The sequence below is a fragment of the Triticum urartu genome, chromosome 5A (genome assembly GCF_056163025.1).
Source record: "Triticum urartu cultivar PI428250 chromosome 5A, HENAU_Tu73, whole genome shotgun sequence".
Classification (NCBI taxonomy): domain Eukaryota; kingdom Viridiplantae; phylum Streptophyta; class Magnoliopsida; order Poales; family Poaceae; genus Triticum; species Triticum urartu.
Window position 1 is genome coordinate 536,928,383 of NC_141877.1, and position 16,079 is coordinate 536,944,461.

At 44.6% G+C, this 16,079-nt stretch overlaps 1 protein-coding gene and 1 pseudogene across 2 annotated transcripts; both read right to left on the reverse strand.

Moving 5' to 3' along the window:
* Positions 1 to 377: 377 nt before the first annotated feature.
* Positions 378 to 4,368, reverse strand: LOC125510354 (receptor-like serine/threonine-protein kinase SD1-7; annotated as a pseudogene). Its single transcript, XR_015602609.1, has 7 exons — positions 2,947 to 4,368; positions 2,540 to 2,641; positions 1,734 to 1,927; positions 1,430 to 1,637; positions 1,117 to 1,354; positions 894 to 1,044; positions 378 to 779 (listed from the first exon to the last, which is right to left on the reverse strand). The product of XR_015602609.1 is annotated as a receptor-like serine/threonine-protein kinase SD1-7 (transcript).
* Positions 4,369 to 6,997: 2,629 nt separating this feature from the next.
* LOC125510353 (putative G-type lectin S-receptor-like serine/threonine-protein kinase At1g61610) lies at positions 6,998 to 11,144 on the reverse strand. Its single transcript, XM_048675505.2, has 7 exons — positions 9,717 to 11,144; positions 9,513 to 9,614; positions 8,807 to 9,000; positions 8,503 to 8,710; positions 8,189 to 8,426; positions 7,959 to 8,109; positions 6,998 to 7,868 (listed from the first exon to the last, which is right to left on the reverse strand). Exons 1-7 carry the CDS (start codon positions 11,047 to 11,049, stop codon positions 7,566 to 7,568), a joined length of 2,529 nt encoding a protein of 842 aa, XP_048531462.1. The 5' UTR covers positions 11,050 to 11,144; the 3' UTR covers positions 6,998 to 7,565.
* Between the last annotated feature and the right edge of the window lie 4,935 nt (positions 11,145 to 16,079).

Sequence of the window (16,079 nt, forward strand, 5' to 3'; positions counted from 1 at the left end):
GTGGTGGCGGCGCTCCGGTGTCGTATCCTTCCTGAAAGCGCCGCCTTGGAGCCCACGGTTCGTCATATGCGGTTTCACTTCTTCGCGGTGGCGTGTGCACTGTGGAAGCCCCCGGCTGCTCTTGTAGTGCTAGGAATTGTGTTGCTGTGCTCATCGCCTATGTATCATGCCTTGGGTGTGTGTGCGCGCGCGTGTGTTGTGGGAGTGTGCATTTGTACCGGGTGCTATTGATCACTGCTTTATATATAAAGCGGGGTGAAAGCCTTTTTCGGTAAATGAGACTGTCATGCAGACAAAAAACGAAAGATAAAACATATTAAAAGATAACGACTACTAGGCAACACATGAAAAATCACTATTTTCTTTTCTTTTTTACAGAATGTCATCACTATTTTGTTGAGCCATACATTTTACAGTAGTGTTAAATTCATAGATTTTCCTTCGAGAGCAGTTCGATGAGTCTAAAAATAGGATTTATTTCATCTGCCCTCTATCTCAGTAAGAGTAAAACTGTTCACGGAAGTTTGAATATCATTTCTGATTTGATCCATTTCAGCACTTCGTCGCACAAAGCAGGCAGGGCGATTGGGGGCTGTAAGTGTGGTGCTTCCGTTCTCTAGGACAAACACCACAGATGACATGAGCGGCCTATCGTCAGGGTTCTCTTGGACACACAATAGCGCTACATGGACGCAAAGTAAAACTTCATCGGGTGAAGTATCTATGATGGATGAGTCAGGCAACTCCTCAGTCTTGTCTTCCTTCCACATATTCCATGACTGAAATAACCAAGAACATCGATCATATCAATTTAAAATGTCTATGTCAAAAGATGCTTCAGATATTTGATGCACTTCTGGAAATGAAAGTTAAAGGAAGTCGTGTGTACTCACGTAAACTGTGAGGCTAGGGAATCCCATGGTTTGACTAATGGAGTTTCTCCTTATACCAGTTACAACCTCCAGTAGTAACACGCCAAAACTGTACACGTCGGACTTGGTAGAGAAGACTCCTTCCATTGCATACTCAGGAGCCATGTAGCCACTATTTTGATCATTTCAAGTGTAAGATTGAATTTATTGAAAAATTAATATGAGTTTTTTAGTGGGTACTCACTATGTTCCAACAATGCGTTGGGTATTTGCATTTTCTTCATTATCGCCAAAGATCCTCGCCATACCAAAATCAGCTATCTTGGGTTTCAAATTTGCACCGAGCAAAACATTTCCAGCTTTCAGATCTCTATGAATTATGGTGAACCTTGAGTCTTCGTGAAGATATAGAAGTCTCCTTGCAATCCCTTTGATTATACGGAATCTTGTCGCCCAGTCCAACATCAGTTTTCTTGACTCATCTAACAGAAGAAACAACTGTAATAAAAATGTTTTGAGTTGAATTAGAAATGATGGTTTGTTATTAGAATATGTACCAAAAAGGGTAGAATCTAAACTCTTATTAGGTAGATACTCGTATATCAGGAGTTTTTCATCTCCCTCGCTGCAACATCCAAGAAGTCGAACCAAGTTTCTATGTTGCAATTTGGCAATTAGAATCACTTCATTCCTAAATTCTTTTGTTCCTTGTCGAGAATCTCTACTTAGTCTCTTGATTGCAACTTCTTGACCACCTAACATTCCCTAGAGAAATGTAATGGAATCTTAGATTTAAATTTGCTATATGAAAAAATTAGCTCTCATGACTAGAATGAATATTAGGAAAGAGCATAGAGTTACCTTGTATACTTTACCAAAACCTCCCTTTCCAATCATGCAGGTTTCAGAGAAATCTTGGGTTGTGAGGGCAATTTCTTCTAGTTTTACGAATGGAAATGCTTGATCATAGTGAGGGTTTTCTTCTTCACATTCGTCAGAGATACCCATACCATCCGATCTTATCTTATTTGGATTTCTCCAATTTTTGTTCTTTCCTGTTCCCATAATGTTAAAAGTCACTTCCCCTCTAATTAGCACAACACAATAATAAGAAATAATATAGTTATATTTTACTTCATATAACTATTGAGGTATGCATAGTTTTCCCTAATTTGCAAACTCATGGAATTAGAGGAAATAATCCAGGAGGCGCGTCTACATAGTCCCCCCACCCACCCACCCACTCCCTTGGAACAAAAACCAGACACAGCCATAGTGACAGCAGCTGTGTGACAAGATGTTTCTCTTGTTTTTAACCTCTTTAACAAGCAATATCACCCTTTATTAGAAAAGGTGGTTGAAACCCCCAGCCTGAATATGGAAAGCGGCAAGACAACAATGTGATTTATCTAACATGTGGAATCCATATTATCTACTACTAGATTACATTTTATCATTAGATCACTCCAAACAGTAGCTGAACCATGCTCTAAACTATCTAAAATTTATTTGATCTCGTTTTATATATTCGACAGATTTTGAAGATTTTATAATCTAAGGATATATTGTGGTAGTAGATGACGTAGTCCAAGTTCGGCCGGGAAAATGTACTCTCTCATAATCTGGGCAAATATAACATTTTACTAAAAGGAGTATACTAAACATACCTCTGAATTTTAACCATGCAAGGGAGATGCATACGAGTACCAGAACACTAGAGCCTAAAATTGGCAGCACAATCCTCACTGCATTGCTCTTTATTCTTTTACCTGTGCAATAAATACATATACAAGAAAATATGATTTAACTATTTCTTGGTTGACTAAGAAATAAATTGTTCTAAGTCATCACTAACAGCCATTGAATTTTAACATCATATGAAGTACGAAAGGGACAAGAAGATCTTCATCCGAAGGCTATTAGTATGGACCGAGAAATGACTATTGCTAGCAACAAAGCAATGGTCACAGTGAATGATAGAGCTGGAAGCTTGTTATTGAAAACTAAACAAGTCATAGAAAGAGAGAAATGAAAAAACCAATAGGAATAAGAGGGAGAAATTAAGAACTGGTACCAGTTGTTGCATCCATGCTTGCACGCCGGAGATAGAGAGTCTCACCGCCGAGCTCCCCCACCTTTCCTGTGTCAACTAACTCCTCGTTCCACACCAAGCACCTCGTCACATCCCCTCCAGACCTGCTGCTGCTCAGGTTGGCAAACGCGTATGCCACACAGGAGCAATTGCGGCTGCACTCCTCCGCGCACTCCTCGAACTTAATCCTGCCCCCACCTATAAACAGAAACCTGTCAGGCGACTTCATCCCCGGCAAGGCCACGAAACCGTCACCACACCCTCGCAGTGCCTCCTTCCGTCGGCACCCTGCCGAGAATTTTCCACTGGTCCACTCCTCTGTGCTAGTCGGCTCAAAGCCATCAAGGCATTTGCATGTTGGCACGATGGGTGCCGCAGCCGTCTCGTCACAGTAGCCATACGGGCCGCAGTAACTGTAGCGGTCGCACTCAGCAGACGGAAACTTATAAAGGATAACCCATGTTGATGTCCTGCTGCTCCAGCTTTGGAGCTCATAGCCTCATACTGACCATATATAGTATGTTAGCACAAACCTGGTGCGTGGGGCGCCTTCAGAGAGACTATAAGTGACATATGTTTCATCGTCATTGTCGACGAAGGCCACTGGCATTCGTGACAGCCCCAAGTTGTAGTTGGTGTAGGCTCATCACTAGGTATCCTGTCCAGGGGGCGCTGCGAGCCACCAAGTGATCCCCGTCCCATAGGAATACTTGGAGGGATCTGTTCGGGTCGCTGCCATAGGAGAAGCGTGCCCCTCCGAGGGGACACCAGACAGCCGGTGGTGCCGCGTGTGCTATTCTTTATCTGTTGCTTCACGCCAGGGAGGAATGTGTCTGTGCCGTGGAAGCTCTGCCACTGCATAGTGCCATTTGACGACTGAATGACGAGATTGCCAGTGTTCAGAAGCACTGCCATCGATGTAGAAGATCCCAAGCCAGTGGCCACGTTGGTCGTCCAAAGGACACGACGGCCACCATTACCATTGGAGAGAACCAGATTAGAGGTATTGGTGAGGGAGACCATTGGTGGAGAGGAAGAGGTGTCGGTGGCCGGGGTTTCTCGGTTGGCGACCCACACGACCGTAAGCTCACGGATGCCGTTGTACCATATGCCTAGGTACAGACTGGACGTTGTTAAATTGGAGGGGTTGAAGAAGCCAAAGGCAAATCCACCATCATTGGAGACGATGGTGGCTTCCAGGGAGAGCGGCTCGCTGGGGACAAGCCGGTCCTCGGAAGCACTCAACTGCAGGAAGAGAAGGATCATGACAACGGTGCAGGTGGTGAGAGCCGGCCAATCCATGATCGGTCAGGCTAAAATCTTAGTGCTAATTAAGACCCAGCTAACTCTTGCTAGGCTAAGTGGAGATAAGTACATAGTTGTACTAGTCCTTGGTCTACAAGCAAGCGATGCCTAATTTGACTAAGCAGCATCCACGAGTGTTGGACTGCGGAAGGAGATGATTGAATAACGCAAAGTTCTTGTACTTCTGGTAGCTGAGAGTAGTTGAGAGTTGACATCTCAGCTGTCCACGTCGGGAGTTGGGATGCCACCGTCACTGCTGACTGGTCAGATTAGTGACTGGAACATTAGGTTACACGGACAGCTTTTGTCTATGGGAAACGTTTCACGACAGGGCACCGGCCGAAGCTTTGGCCGGTCGCGTCTATGCGTGAACGTACCAAGCGACTCACCTAGCGACACGTTGCGTCTTCTCCCTCCTGTTTCTCTTTTTCCCGTCGCTCGTCTCTTTCTCTTCCCGCTGCCATCGTCAGCATTCGCCGGCCAGAGGCCTCACAGGGCGCCACCGCCATTGGGAATCAGCCGATCCGTCTGCCCTCGGCCAGATCTGCTCGGACCCGACCACGTCTGAGCTGCAACCCACCACACGGAGCTGCAACCGTTGAACCTTTTTCCTCCAGGAACGGCACCGCGGCGATGATGGCCATGGGTAGGCGTGGGAGCTCGGCGGAGCAGCAACAAGTAGCTGTGAAAATGGTTGCAGCAAATTCCAACGCCGTTTGTAGCAAAACCAACTATGGTTGCAGCAAAACGACGTCATCTTCATCGCGGGATTCACAGCTAAGACAATTAGTTTGAGGATTTTTTCATTGCCGGTTATAGCTTTTGTAACCGCCGGTTGTAGCTTTTTGTTTGTCGTCCATGGCTTACGGCTCCACGGTTGAAGCTTTTTTCATCGCCGGATGAAGATTTTTTCATCGCCGGTTGTAGCTTTTCTTTAGTCGTACATAGTTTTCCGTCGTACGAGTTGAAACTTTTTTTCATAGCCGGTTAAAGCTTTTTTTGTCAGCGATTGTAGCTTTTTCCATCGTCGGTTGCAGCACCGGGCATCTCCCCTGACGCTCGATTTTTTTTGTTGCAAACTGGATATGAGCGTGCGGCAAGCACACCGGTGAGCTTCGGTCGTCGCCACCGGAGCTGCAACGGTGGCCATGGAAGCTACAACCGCAGGGGTGGGCTGTTGCATGGGGCGAAACCAGTGACGAGGACGGCCGCCGAGGACTGGGACCGGCGACCAGGGCGGCCGGGAAAGATGGCCGGCGAGGACGGCGACCAGGGACGAGGAGGGTAGGCGAGGGAGGGGCGGCGACGAGGGGGAACGCGTGCGGCCGGCGAGACGGGGTTCGCGAGAGGTAGACGACACTCGTTACGCGCTCGCGAGAGAAAGACGACGACCTGATTGGATAAGGATCCAACGGCTCGGGATGGGCCGATCTGGCGGCTAAGGTGCGACCGGCGCCTAGCATCGTTTGTCTATCAACACTTCAACAGTCACCATCATTCGGGACTCTTCTTATGCAAATGGAGCAGCAACAGTATATATATACTCCCTCCATTTTTATTTACTCCGCATATTAAAGTTGACTGAAGTCAAACTTCCTAAAGTTTGACCAAGTTTATAAAAAAATATATAAATATTTACCATAACAAATCTATATGATGTGAAAGTACATTAGATAATTAATCTAATGGTGTTGATTTGTTATTGTGTATGTTAATATTTTTGTCTATAAACTTTGTCAAAGTTTATAAAGTTTAACTTTGACCAGAGCTAATATGCGGAGTAAATAAAAACGGAGGGAGTACAAAGTGATCTTTGTGATATTTTAATATTTTATATAGGCAACGTGTCAGCCTATACTATATTTTGAAAAATACTCGCAGATGTTATCATGCTGAGATCAGTCGTGAAACATTACAAAAACAAATAGACAGCTAATCTTTCTCTAGGGGAACAGGCAGCTAATCATAATGCTCTTCAGGTAAATAAAAACGTCCTGCGCGGGTGAAATCCCCAAATCCCAGAGAAATCCTTCTCCCTCCTCCGCGTTCATTCCTCTTCCATCTATCTGGCTGGGTGGCTAGTTCACTTCTGCATATTCGATATGTCCCACTGCTGACTAGGACGGAAATGTGGGCTCCTTTCTGCCTAATGCTTACTTCGTCAAATCAGCCCAGAAGCTGCAGATCCACGTCAGTAAAATGCTTGTCATACACTAAATGTCACGCTCTAACTTTGTCAAACCCCGTTGTTCTAGCATGCTTATGTATATTTTTGAAACACCCGGCACAATATAGAGGCACACGCTGAACCACAACCCCCTCCCCACGCGCACAGCGCTTACGGAAGATTACAGTCATGAAAAGTGAATGTTAACAAAATCACCAAAGACGTATTAGGGTCGAGGGAATGTCACCTCCTGATGAAACAATAATGTACTGTACTTTAAGAAGACACATGGACCATCAGACCGGCGGAGGTTCAAGGGAGTGCTCATTTTTGGCGAGTGCTCATTTGTTGAACTAGGATTGGTGCTATTTCGTCCATAGTTGTTCGTTGATTTAGCTTAACTAACTCTGTCGTAGAAAGTATAAAATATTTTTCGCTTCATCAGTACACACACAAAATTTATGATAAAATAAATCTGAATTCAAGCACCAGTGCATCATGCTACATACAAATTAGCGGGGATAAAATAGAATTGTCACTCGCGTGGTAATTCCATCTAAATCAAGGAAGTTTGTAATATGTATTGTAGAAAAGAAATTTAGTAGTACAGAAATCGACCATAAAAGATATGCAGATCAATATTGTACAATAACATCAGTGAAGGGACTAACATCACAACCCCTTGTGCTGATGCGCATCGTGGCGCGTTGCAGCCTGAAAATGCCGACATTAATCAGTTTTGATTGCAATCTTGCTCCTTTGTGAACTGTCCTAGCACAGCCATGGTGCCGTCGTGCGGAAAAGATGGATATAAGATTAGAAACCACATCCGACTTCCAGGATTTGACGAGCAGACCTGTCACTAGTGGGCCGAATGAACAAGTACGTGGGTTTCACTCTTCAAGGTAAACACAAATGTACATTTCTAATAAGAAGGAAAGCAACTCCCTACCTAATTAATCCATTGAGTCATTTTGCTGTTATGTTGTCAGTTTGAAAGTTCATGATATTATCTAAGTTTTTTTTTCTTCCCATATGAGCAGGGCAACAAAATGAAATACAATAAAAATTTGGAAGATATTTCACTGGGAAAGGCGCTGCGACATGTCTAAATAAAATAATAGTTATTTCATCTACCCTCAATCTCAGTGAGAGTAAAACTGGTTCTGGAGTTCAGGATATCATCTCTAATTTGCTCCATTTCTGCACTTCGTCGTGTAAAGTAGGCAGGGCAAGTAGGGGGTGGAAGTGTGCTGCTTCCGTTCTCTAGGACGAACACAACGGACGACATGAGTGGCCTGTCATCTGGATTGTCCTGGACACACATGAGTGCTACATGGATGCAAATCAAAACTTCATCCAGTGAACAAGTATCCATGATATATGTGTCCACCAAATCCTCTGTCTTTCCTTCCCTCCACATATTCCATGACTGAAACAAGAAAAAGTATCAAAAAGAATCTTCAAAAACTTGATCTATTTCTAAATTTTGGAACTTCATAGAACTCTTGTGGGCACTTACATACACAATGAGGCTCGGGAAGCCCATGATGTGACTATTGGAGCTTCTTTTTATACCAGTCACAACCTCAAGTACTAGCACACCAAAGCTGTAGACATCGGACTTGGTGGAGAAGACACCTTCCATTGCATATTCTGGGGCCATGTATCCACTGTGTGACCATTGCATTCACATTATTAGAACTTGATTGCAAGTTTACATGGTCTATATAAGCTGAAAAGGTTACTCACTATGTTCCCACAACACGTTGGGTGCTTGCATCTTGTTGGTTATTGCCAAAGATCCTCGCCATACCGAAGTCTGCTATCTTCGGTTTCATCTCTGCATCTAGCAAAACATTTCCGGCTTTGAGATCCCTATGAATTATAGTTAGTCTTGAATCTTGGTGGAGATACAGAAGTCCCTTTGCAACCCCTTTGATTATATTAAACCGTGATGTCCAATCCAACATCATTCTTCTTGAATCATCTGTACATCAAATAAACGTGAATTGATTTGCTTTGGATTGTTTCGTGAAATTGTGGGTTGTTACTAAAATATGTACCAAAAAGGGTAGCATCTAAGCTTTTGTTAGGAAGATACTCATAGATCAGCAACTTTTCATCTCCCTCCCCACAACATCCGAGAAGTCGAACCAAGTTTCTGTGTTGTAATTTGGCAATTAAAATTACTTCATTCTTGAATTCCTTTGTTCCTTGTTGAGAATCACTACTTAGCCTCTTGACAGCAACTTCTTGCCCACCTAATAATACCTAAAAAGTTTAATGGGAAATTAGACCCTGTTTTTAAATATGAACAACTTTTGATTTTAGAATGAACTATCGGAATGTACCAAATGATCAAGTTACCTTGTAGACCTTTCCAAATCCTCCCTGTCCAATCATACATGTCTCAGAGAAATTGTTTGTTGCTAGAGAAATTTCCTCGAAACTTACAAATGGAAATTCATGATCATGTGGAGAGTTTCCTTCCCCTGGTTCATAAGAGGTACTTATACCATCAAATGTACGCGTCTTGTGTTTTCTCCACTTTGTGTTCTTGCCTGCTTGCAGAATGTTATAATTATTTCTCGTCTCGTGAGTGTATGATTGACATAAAAAGGAAATGTTATATTTCACCAGTAGAACATTCTCTTGTGGACTAGAAACCAAATCAAATAACTTGATAGGCGCTTATGTCAGCGTGGAAGATGGTATACCTGACAAAATGATGCCCGCCTAATGTCTAAATTGAGGTTGACGTGCTACAAGAACAACATTTTCTCCCTAGACACCTCCTCTCTAGTTTATGCCATCCTCTCCCCAAGCAAACATTTGAAGTTTTGAACACAAGTATCCTTGAGTTCATATTACCATGACGAGCTATTGTTCTAGATTGCCCATTGTGGTTATACGATTGACACACTGGCTAAGTCACACTCGAAACCACCTAATGGATTATTTGGTATTGTTCAGTGATTTATAAGATTTTTGTCCGATATTACAATACAATAGTATACAAACTTATAGTTCAGGGCCGAATGAACTTTCACATGAGGAAAAACTGTATACGTACCTTTGAATTTTAGCCATGCCACAAAAATGCATAGGACTGCCACAACAGCCGTTCCTAAAACTGCCAGTACAATGATAGCTGCAGTGCTCTTTGTCTTCTTACCTGTGCAATGCACAAATACCATAAAAAGGCAAGTGAATGATCTAATCATGAAAGTGTGTTGGTATAGACAAAATAACAAGAAATAGGGAGAAAATTTGGCACCAGATGCTGCATCTAAGCCTGCAAGCCGGAGATATAATGTGGTGCTGCCAAGTCCTTCGCCGAACTTCCCAGTGTCAATCAACTCCCCCGCCCACACCAAGCACCTTGTCACGTTTCCTCCAGACCTGCCACTGTCCAGGTTGGCGAATGCGTGCGCCACACAGGAGCAATTGCGGGTGCAGTGCGCCGCACACTCCTCCATTGTGCTCATGTTCCCTCCAGCAAACATGAACTTGTCTGGCGCTTTCATCTCCATCAAGGCCAAGAAGCCGTCACCGCATCCGTGCAATGCCTCCTTTCGCCGGCACCCTGCCGAGAACCTACCAGCTGCCCACTCATCAGTGCTTGCTGGCTCGAAGCCATCAAGGCACTTGCATGTCGGCATGGGCGTTGCTGTCTGGTCACAGTAGCCATACGGACCACAGAAGCCATACCGGTTGCACTCAAGGGATGGCCACTTGGCGAGGATAACCCATGATGAGGAATTGGTACTCCAGCTCTGGAGCTGGTAATCTCCAGAGTAGGTCACCACATACCTCGTGTGTGGCGCGCCAGCAGAGACTGTGTAAGTGGTGTAGATCTCCTCCTCGTTGTCGACGATGGCCATGTAGATGATGACGGACAAGCTGCCGTTAACCTGCTGGTATTGGTGCTTGCCTTTCACCAGGTACCCTGTCCATGGCCCTCTACGGGCCAGCGGGCGGGCCCCATCCCAGAGGAATAACTGGAGGAGCGTGTCCGGGTCGCCTCCGTAGGAGAAGCGCCCCGATGATGGGTCGTCGGGCCCCTTCCAGGACACCAGGCGGATGCCGGTGCCGCGCGTGGCATAGCTGATCCGTATCTTCATTTCAGGAAGGAACGTGTCGGTGAGGTGGTCGAAGCTCTGCCACAGCATGGTGCCATTCGGTGACCGGACGATGAGGTTGCCGGTGTTCTCAAGCACTGCTGCTGCTGCAATGGAGCTTGAGGCATCGGCCACATCAGTCATCCAAACGACACGGCCGCTGCTACCATCAGAGAGAACGAGGTTGGAGGTGTTGGTGAGGGAGAGTGTCGGCGCAGACGAAGTGCTGTTGGTGACGGACGTCTCCCTGTTGGCGACCCACACAACAGTGAGCTCCGGTATGCCGTTGTACCATATGCCCAAGTACAGGCTGGCCGGAGTGGAGTTGGAGGGGTTGAAGAAGCCCAAGGCGAAGGCACCGTCATCGGAGATGATGGTGGTGCCAGGGAAGAGCCGCTCACCAGGGACAAGCCGGTCGTCGGACGCCCGCAATGGCAGGAAGAGAATGATCAGGACCACAGTGTAGCAGGTGAGAGCGGGCCAATCCATGATCGATCAGGCCGAAATATTCTGCAGTACGTACGTGCTCTGGCAATGTACTAATGGTACCTTGTTCAGTACTTCTGTTGCTAATGCTGACATGCTGTTAAAAAGTGCAAAGTCTGGATCGATGCTTGGTCTTTACACGCAACAACGGATTAGTGTTAATTTCTTGACAAATTGGTGACCAGATCCAGCATTCACGTCAGATTGATAATGAAAGGGGTGACTGAAAAATGCAAAGCTTTGAATTCTGGTTCGAGTTGAGAGTGTCTTGGAGTTGACATTTCAGCTGTCCACGTCAGTGGCTTACGACCTTAGAATGGCAACGACCGGCGGTGTGAACTCAGCTGGTCAAACCACGGCGCACGGTATGAATCCAAACGTCGTTTTTCGAAAGGGTTTTACTATTCCTAAGGCGACTGAACACTCACAATGTTCGGTCGAACGTCCGATCCGTGCAATTGGAAGAAAAGGAAAACTTTGATCCAAGGGCTACCAACAGTTGACTGAGGATTAACTGTTTCCAAGTCGACTTGGACACTCATAAAGGAAATTAGTTTTACCGCCACGTGCTTCAAAAGACCATGGCGAAGGCACCAATTATCATCTGACAAAATTGTTGGTGATTGGTTGGGCACACACAACGACAGCACGAGTAGGAGGATGAATAACAGGGTGACAGTGACAAAGATGTCATGACAACTTCATGGGGCCATTTTAGACATGGTCAGAGTTAACATTATACCCGAGGGTTTCCCACATCATTTGTACGATAATATTGTTATTGGTGATACACACATGAATTGTGGTTGATAAATTATTGTTAGGGAAGTAGGGTGGTGTTGAAGAGCATATAGAAAGATATAATGTTAGAAATGTATGACACAACTTGTGGAAGAACATGAGTGTTCGAGAGAACATGGGGAAAAAATTGCATCCATCTACAACATAATTCGTGTAAGTCATGCGTATTGGAATGTCTTGTTCTAGTCCATGTAATATTTATAAATATCTTGACTGAGTGTTCTACCTTGCACAACTGACCAAATATCATAACAGAAGTATGACATCGATCATTGAACCAATCAATCATCAGGGCATCCTAGAAGTTACTTGCCCTAAGAAGTCTACATAACCACTTTGTACCATTATGGTTGGGTACAAGCCCAATCTTTGAAGGAGATCACCAACTAATCACGAGAGCATTGCCTAAAACTGGCCTTAAACGCGAGAATGTATTGATCCACATGATGTGATGGTTCCAAAGGGCAATTGTGTTCCATCCAAGACAACAGTTGTGCGGTTGGTACCCAAAGACAACCAACTGCCACGTCTCAGCGTAATATATAAACTTGGCCTACATGTTCCTTTTAAAGAAGGGAACCACCAAACGAGGAAGGCATCGCCACACGTGACAACGCTGATCCTGACCTTTATGATCGGGATGACTGTGTCGATCAGGTGATTTAAGTTTTTCCACAACGAGGTGTCATTTGGCAACCAGGCAATAAGGTTCTCAGTATTTCTGAGGACAATCGCCGCACCAATCAGTCCAAGGAGTGAACGACATTTCGGTGAACTGCCATGACAACTTCAGCAGACTATTCCAGACATTCGGGCAGACGAGTTGGATGGAAGTCTGGTCCAATTACCCATTTACCATGTGTTTGTGGATGTCATCTTATGCCTGGGTAAATGGGCAAGGGTGACCAGTGAGCCCTAAATTAGCACGGCCATTTAGCCCCAGGAACACTTCCCATATTTGTTGTGCACGATATAATTATACTTCTATGTCAGTTTATCTTTTTAAAAATTGACTATGTGACTATTCTCGATTAATCTCGGGGATTTTCCAAATTTTGCTTGATTGGAATGGAAACTACAGTTGTTCCGTTGTTGCTAAGTTGTCGTGCAAAGTGTTACGATGCTGGTGATGTGGGCATGCCCACTAGCAACGGGTATGGGTGACATTTTTGTGCCTGTCATGGGCCAGGGCCAGGGCCATGGGCATGTCTTACCTGTGCGGGCACAAGCATAAGACCCGGTGCATTATTGCTGATCCACGCGTAAACTGTAGCTGATAAATTGTTTTTAGGGAGTCGAAAGAGAACGAAAGGGTTAAAATGCTAGAAATATAGCTTGTTCCAATTCCAACTGCATATCAAGAGTGTTAGCAAAGTAGATGAAAAATTATGACAAGATGGAGATTGTGGGGTGAATGAAAAAAAAATCTGAAACAAAGGGAAAATTCATCGAAACTCCTAAAAATACTGGTGTTTGTGTAAAAAAAGTCAGAAACTGCATGTGGCACTAAAATAGCTTCAAGTAAAATTGACCCTGTGATTTACATTCTTTACCCAGAAACTGTTTAAGAAATAATGTTAATCTAGATCTAGCTGTTCTAATTTGTAGCTGTGAGACAAGAAACAATTCTGGAGTACACAAACTTGAGAACCCCTGCATAGTATTCAAATTTCCCCATACTAGAAAGCCATAACTGATTAATCAGAACAAGAATAATAAGAAATACCATGTTGACAAGAAAAATCAAGTGACTGCACAGATGCATGTACAAGTATATATTATTATGCAACTAAGTATAAGCTTCTCATGTTCAACCGATCATGCTATAAGAGAAAATGCAGGAGTGAGAAAACAAATTATGGAACTAAACAAGCAAGAATGAAATTACTGTACAACACATGAAAAGGAAACAAATATAATTCATCAAACGTTGCCATGAAAATAGAAGTAAGAAAATAGTGTTCTCAAATGATTTGTAGTGTGGTGCAGGAGTATTACAGTAGGATGAGCATGGCCGTGTCATCGTGTACCAGGCACAAGGGACAAAACAGTGTTTGTCCAGCCCCTTTCCTCCAAATTACTGAGGCATTTATCTTGCATTCTCTGGCACTAGAACATATAGAGTATGCCGACTTCACTGAATCAAAATTATATGGATAGGGGCGGAAGAGGTGGGATTCACCGTGTTTCTAGGGTTGTCACTGAACATTATAGGGATAAGATGTCATATAGAGAATCTGCTAGAATGAGTTTTCCTCCCATTTTGACGGTTTTTAGGCATAGGGATCCATATAGGGATTATGCTAGAGATGTTCTGATCCTCGTAGTTAATTTACAAGTATAGTCAGTACTCCCATCGAGTGACCGTTTGTTTGCCGGGTAGGTACATGAATAATCCCTCCCTCCACACAATTACACATGTTGGAAACATTACCAGTTTTTGAGAAGTCACCTAGCATCTAAAGCTTAGTTTGTACCACGAATCTGAGGAAAAATAGACCATTTATCCAGCTTCAGACGTAAGTAAGATGACCCTTCCTCTGGAACTGTAAAATGCAAGAAAAAGAGTGTGAGATTGGTGGGGGTAATAATGGCATAGCTTCGTGTAAGAAAAGGCAGGGGGTGATCCTCCTTTTCTATAAAAAAATATGCAAGAAAGGATTGTAAATGTACTTGTATGGACAGCTTACATGGATTGAACATGAATGGCTCCACTGAAAATCATGATAGAAAATCCGAATCTGGGTAAAGCAAAGCCTTTCTCGGTCATTACAAGGCAGAGCAGCCCAAGTGGGTGGGTGACCCGGAAGGACGAGCAGGACTACAAAGCCTGCATTCCTTATAAGGCGGGAAGTTTGCCAAACAGCGGGAGATCCATTGGCATAAGCATAGTGATATATTCTCGGTCAGATCACGTTATCGTTGTGCACACCACCAAACCGCAGAACCGTCGGTGTTGTAGTAGCTCTGCCACTAGGCCTCGGCATTTCGTCGAACAGCTTCTGGGCAATACCACCAGCCCGCCGCCGCTGCTGGTCAGAACTGATACGAGGCTGCTGCTCACCCGAGGATAGTGACATATTTTCAGTTGGATCAAGTCATCCTTCCGCAGAAGTACCAAACCGCAGAACACTAGGTGCTATAGATAACTCTGCCACGAGGCATGGGCATTTCGTCGAACAGCTGCCGGGCAATACCACCTGCCAGCCGCTGCTGGGCAGAGCTGACACGAGGCTGCTCCTCCCCCAGTCTCCGTGCCGCTGGACGACCCGCGAGGACTGCCGCGTCATCTGCTGATGCCCGGAGGGAGTGGACTGGAGGAAGTAGGGGGCCGGGCGACGGAGCGAGGCGAGGAACGGCTGCGAAGCCGTCGGAGGAGGGCGTGGGCGAGGAGCGAGCCTTTATTTTTCATGAGCCACGGGCCGGCATGAAATGTTACGTGGCCAGATTCTTTCCGGCCATTTATGGGCCGCTTCGTCTCTCGTCCTCGAACCGCTTCGTTCCCAGCCCATGACAAAAGTAAAGCAAGTGACCAGGCCAGCGGTGACTCCCACTGCCGGCAGGGGTGATAAAAAACCTCCTAAAAAAAAGCCTCCTCTAAAAAAACTGGAAAAGCTGATCTAGGATTAAGCTTTTAAATAGCGGCCGCTCTCCATACTGCGGCCACCATGTCAGTTATCATGATGCGGGCATAATAATATCAGTTGCCAGACCGCTGTATCTGCAATATTGCCTGCTATATAAATGCTATTATTGTATTGTGTAATCTACATTTGTGTAAATGTGCCTTGCTTATATGTTTCGAGGACCAAATATTGTTTCAGTTATAGTTTATATTCCTATATAAATGATGATTGCTCAAAGGAAATCTCATATTTTTGTCAACTGTCTAGAAATGTACACAATAATCTCTAATTTATGAGTGTTTATATGTGCGGACATAGCGCTTCACATGTGTACTCTAAAAAGAATAATATGATCGAACTCCAGGGTGCATCAAGTGTTCCAGTCCGATCATAATATCAGTTGCCTTCTATTGTAATTCTAGCACATAGATTTTTTGGTTCTGTAGGCGGTTCATCCTTGAGTGGTCGAACTCCTCCATGTCAAAATTGTTCTCCCCTATCGTCCTGCATCAAAGTTGCCACAGCATGGTTGCAATTGAGGTCATAAGCCCAGACCAACGCATTAAGTGTTGTAGATTTCAGTTATGCTCATATTGTCTTAGCTCC

Excerpts from the sequence above, each read along its gene's own strand:
- LOC125510353 (XM_048675505.2), bottom strand. The coding sequence starts at position 11,049 with ATGGATTGGCCCGCTCTCACCTGCTACACTGTGGTCCTGATCATTCTC. Across the intron at positions 8,427-8,502 it reads CTTAGATGCTACCCTTTTTG|ATGATTCAAGAAGAATGATG; the intron begins GTACATATTTTA and ends TTTGATGTACAG. Across the intron at positions 7,869-7,958 it reads TCCCGAGCCTCATTGTGTAT|TCATGGAATATGTGGAGGGA; the intron begins GTAAGTGCCCAC and ends TTCTTGTTTCAG.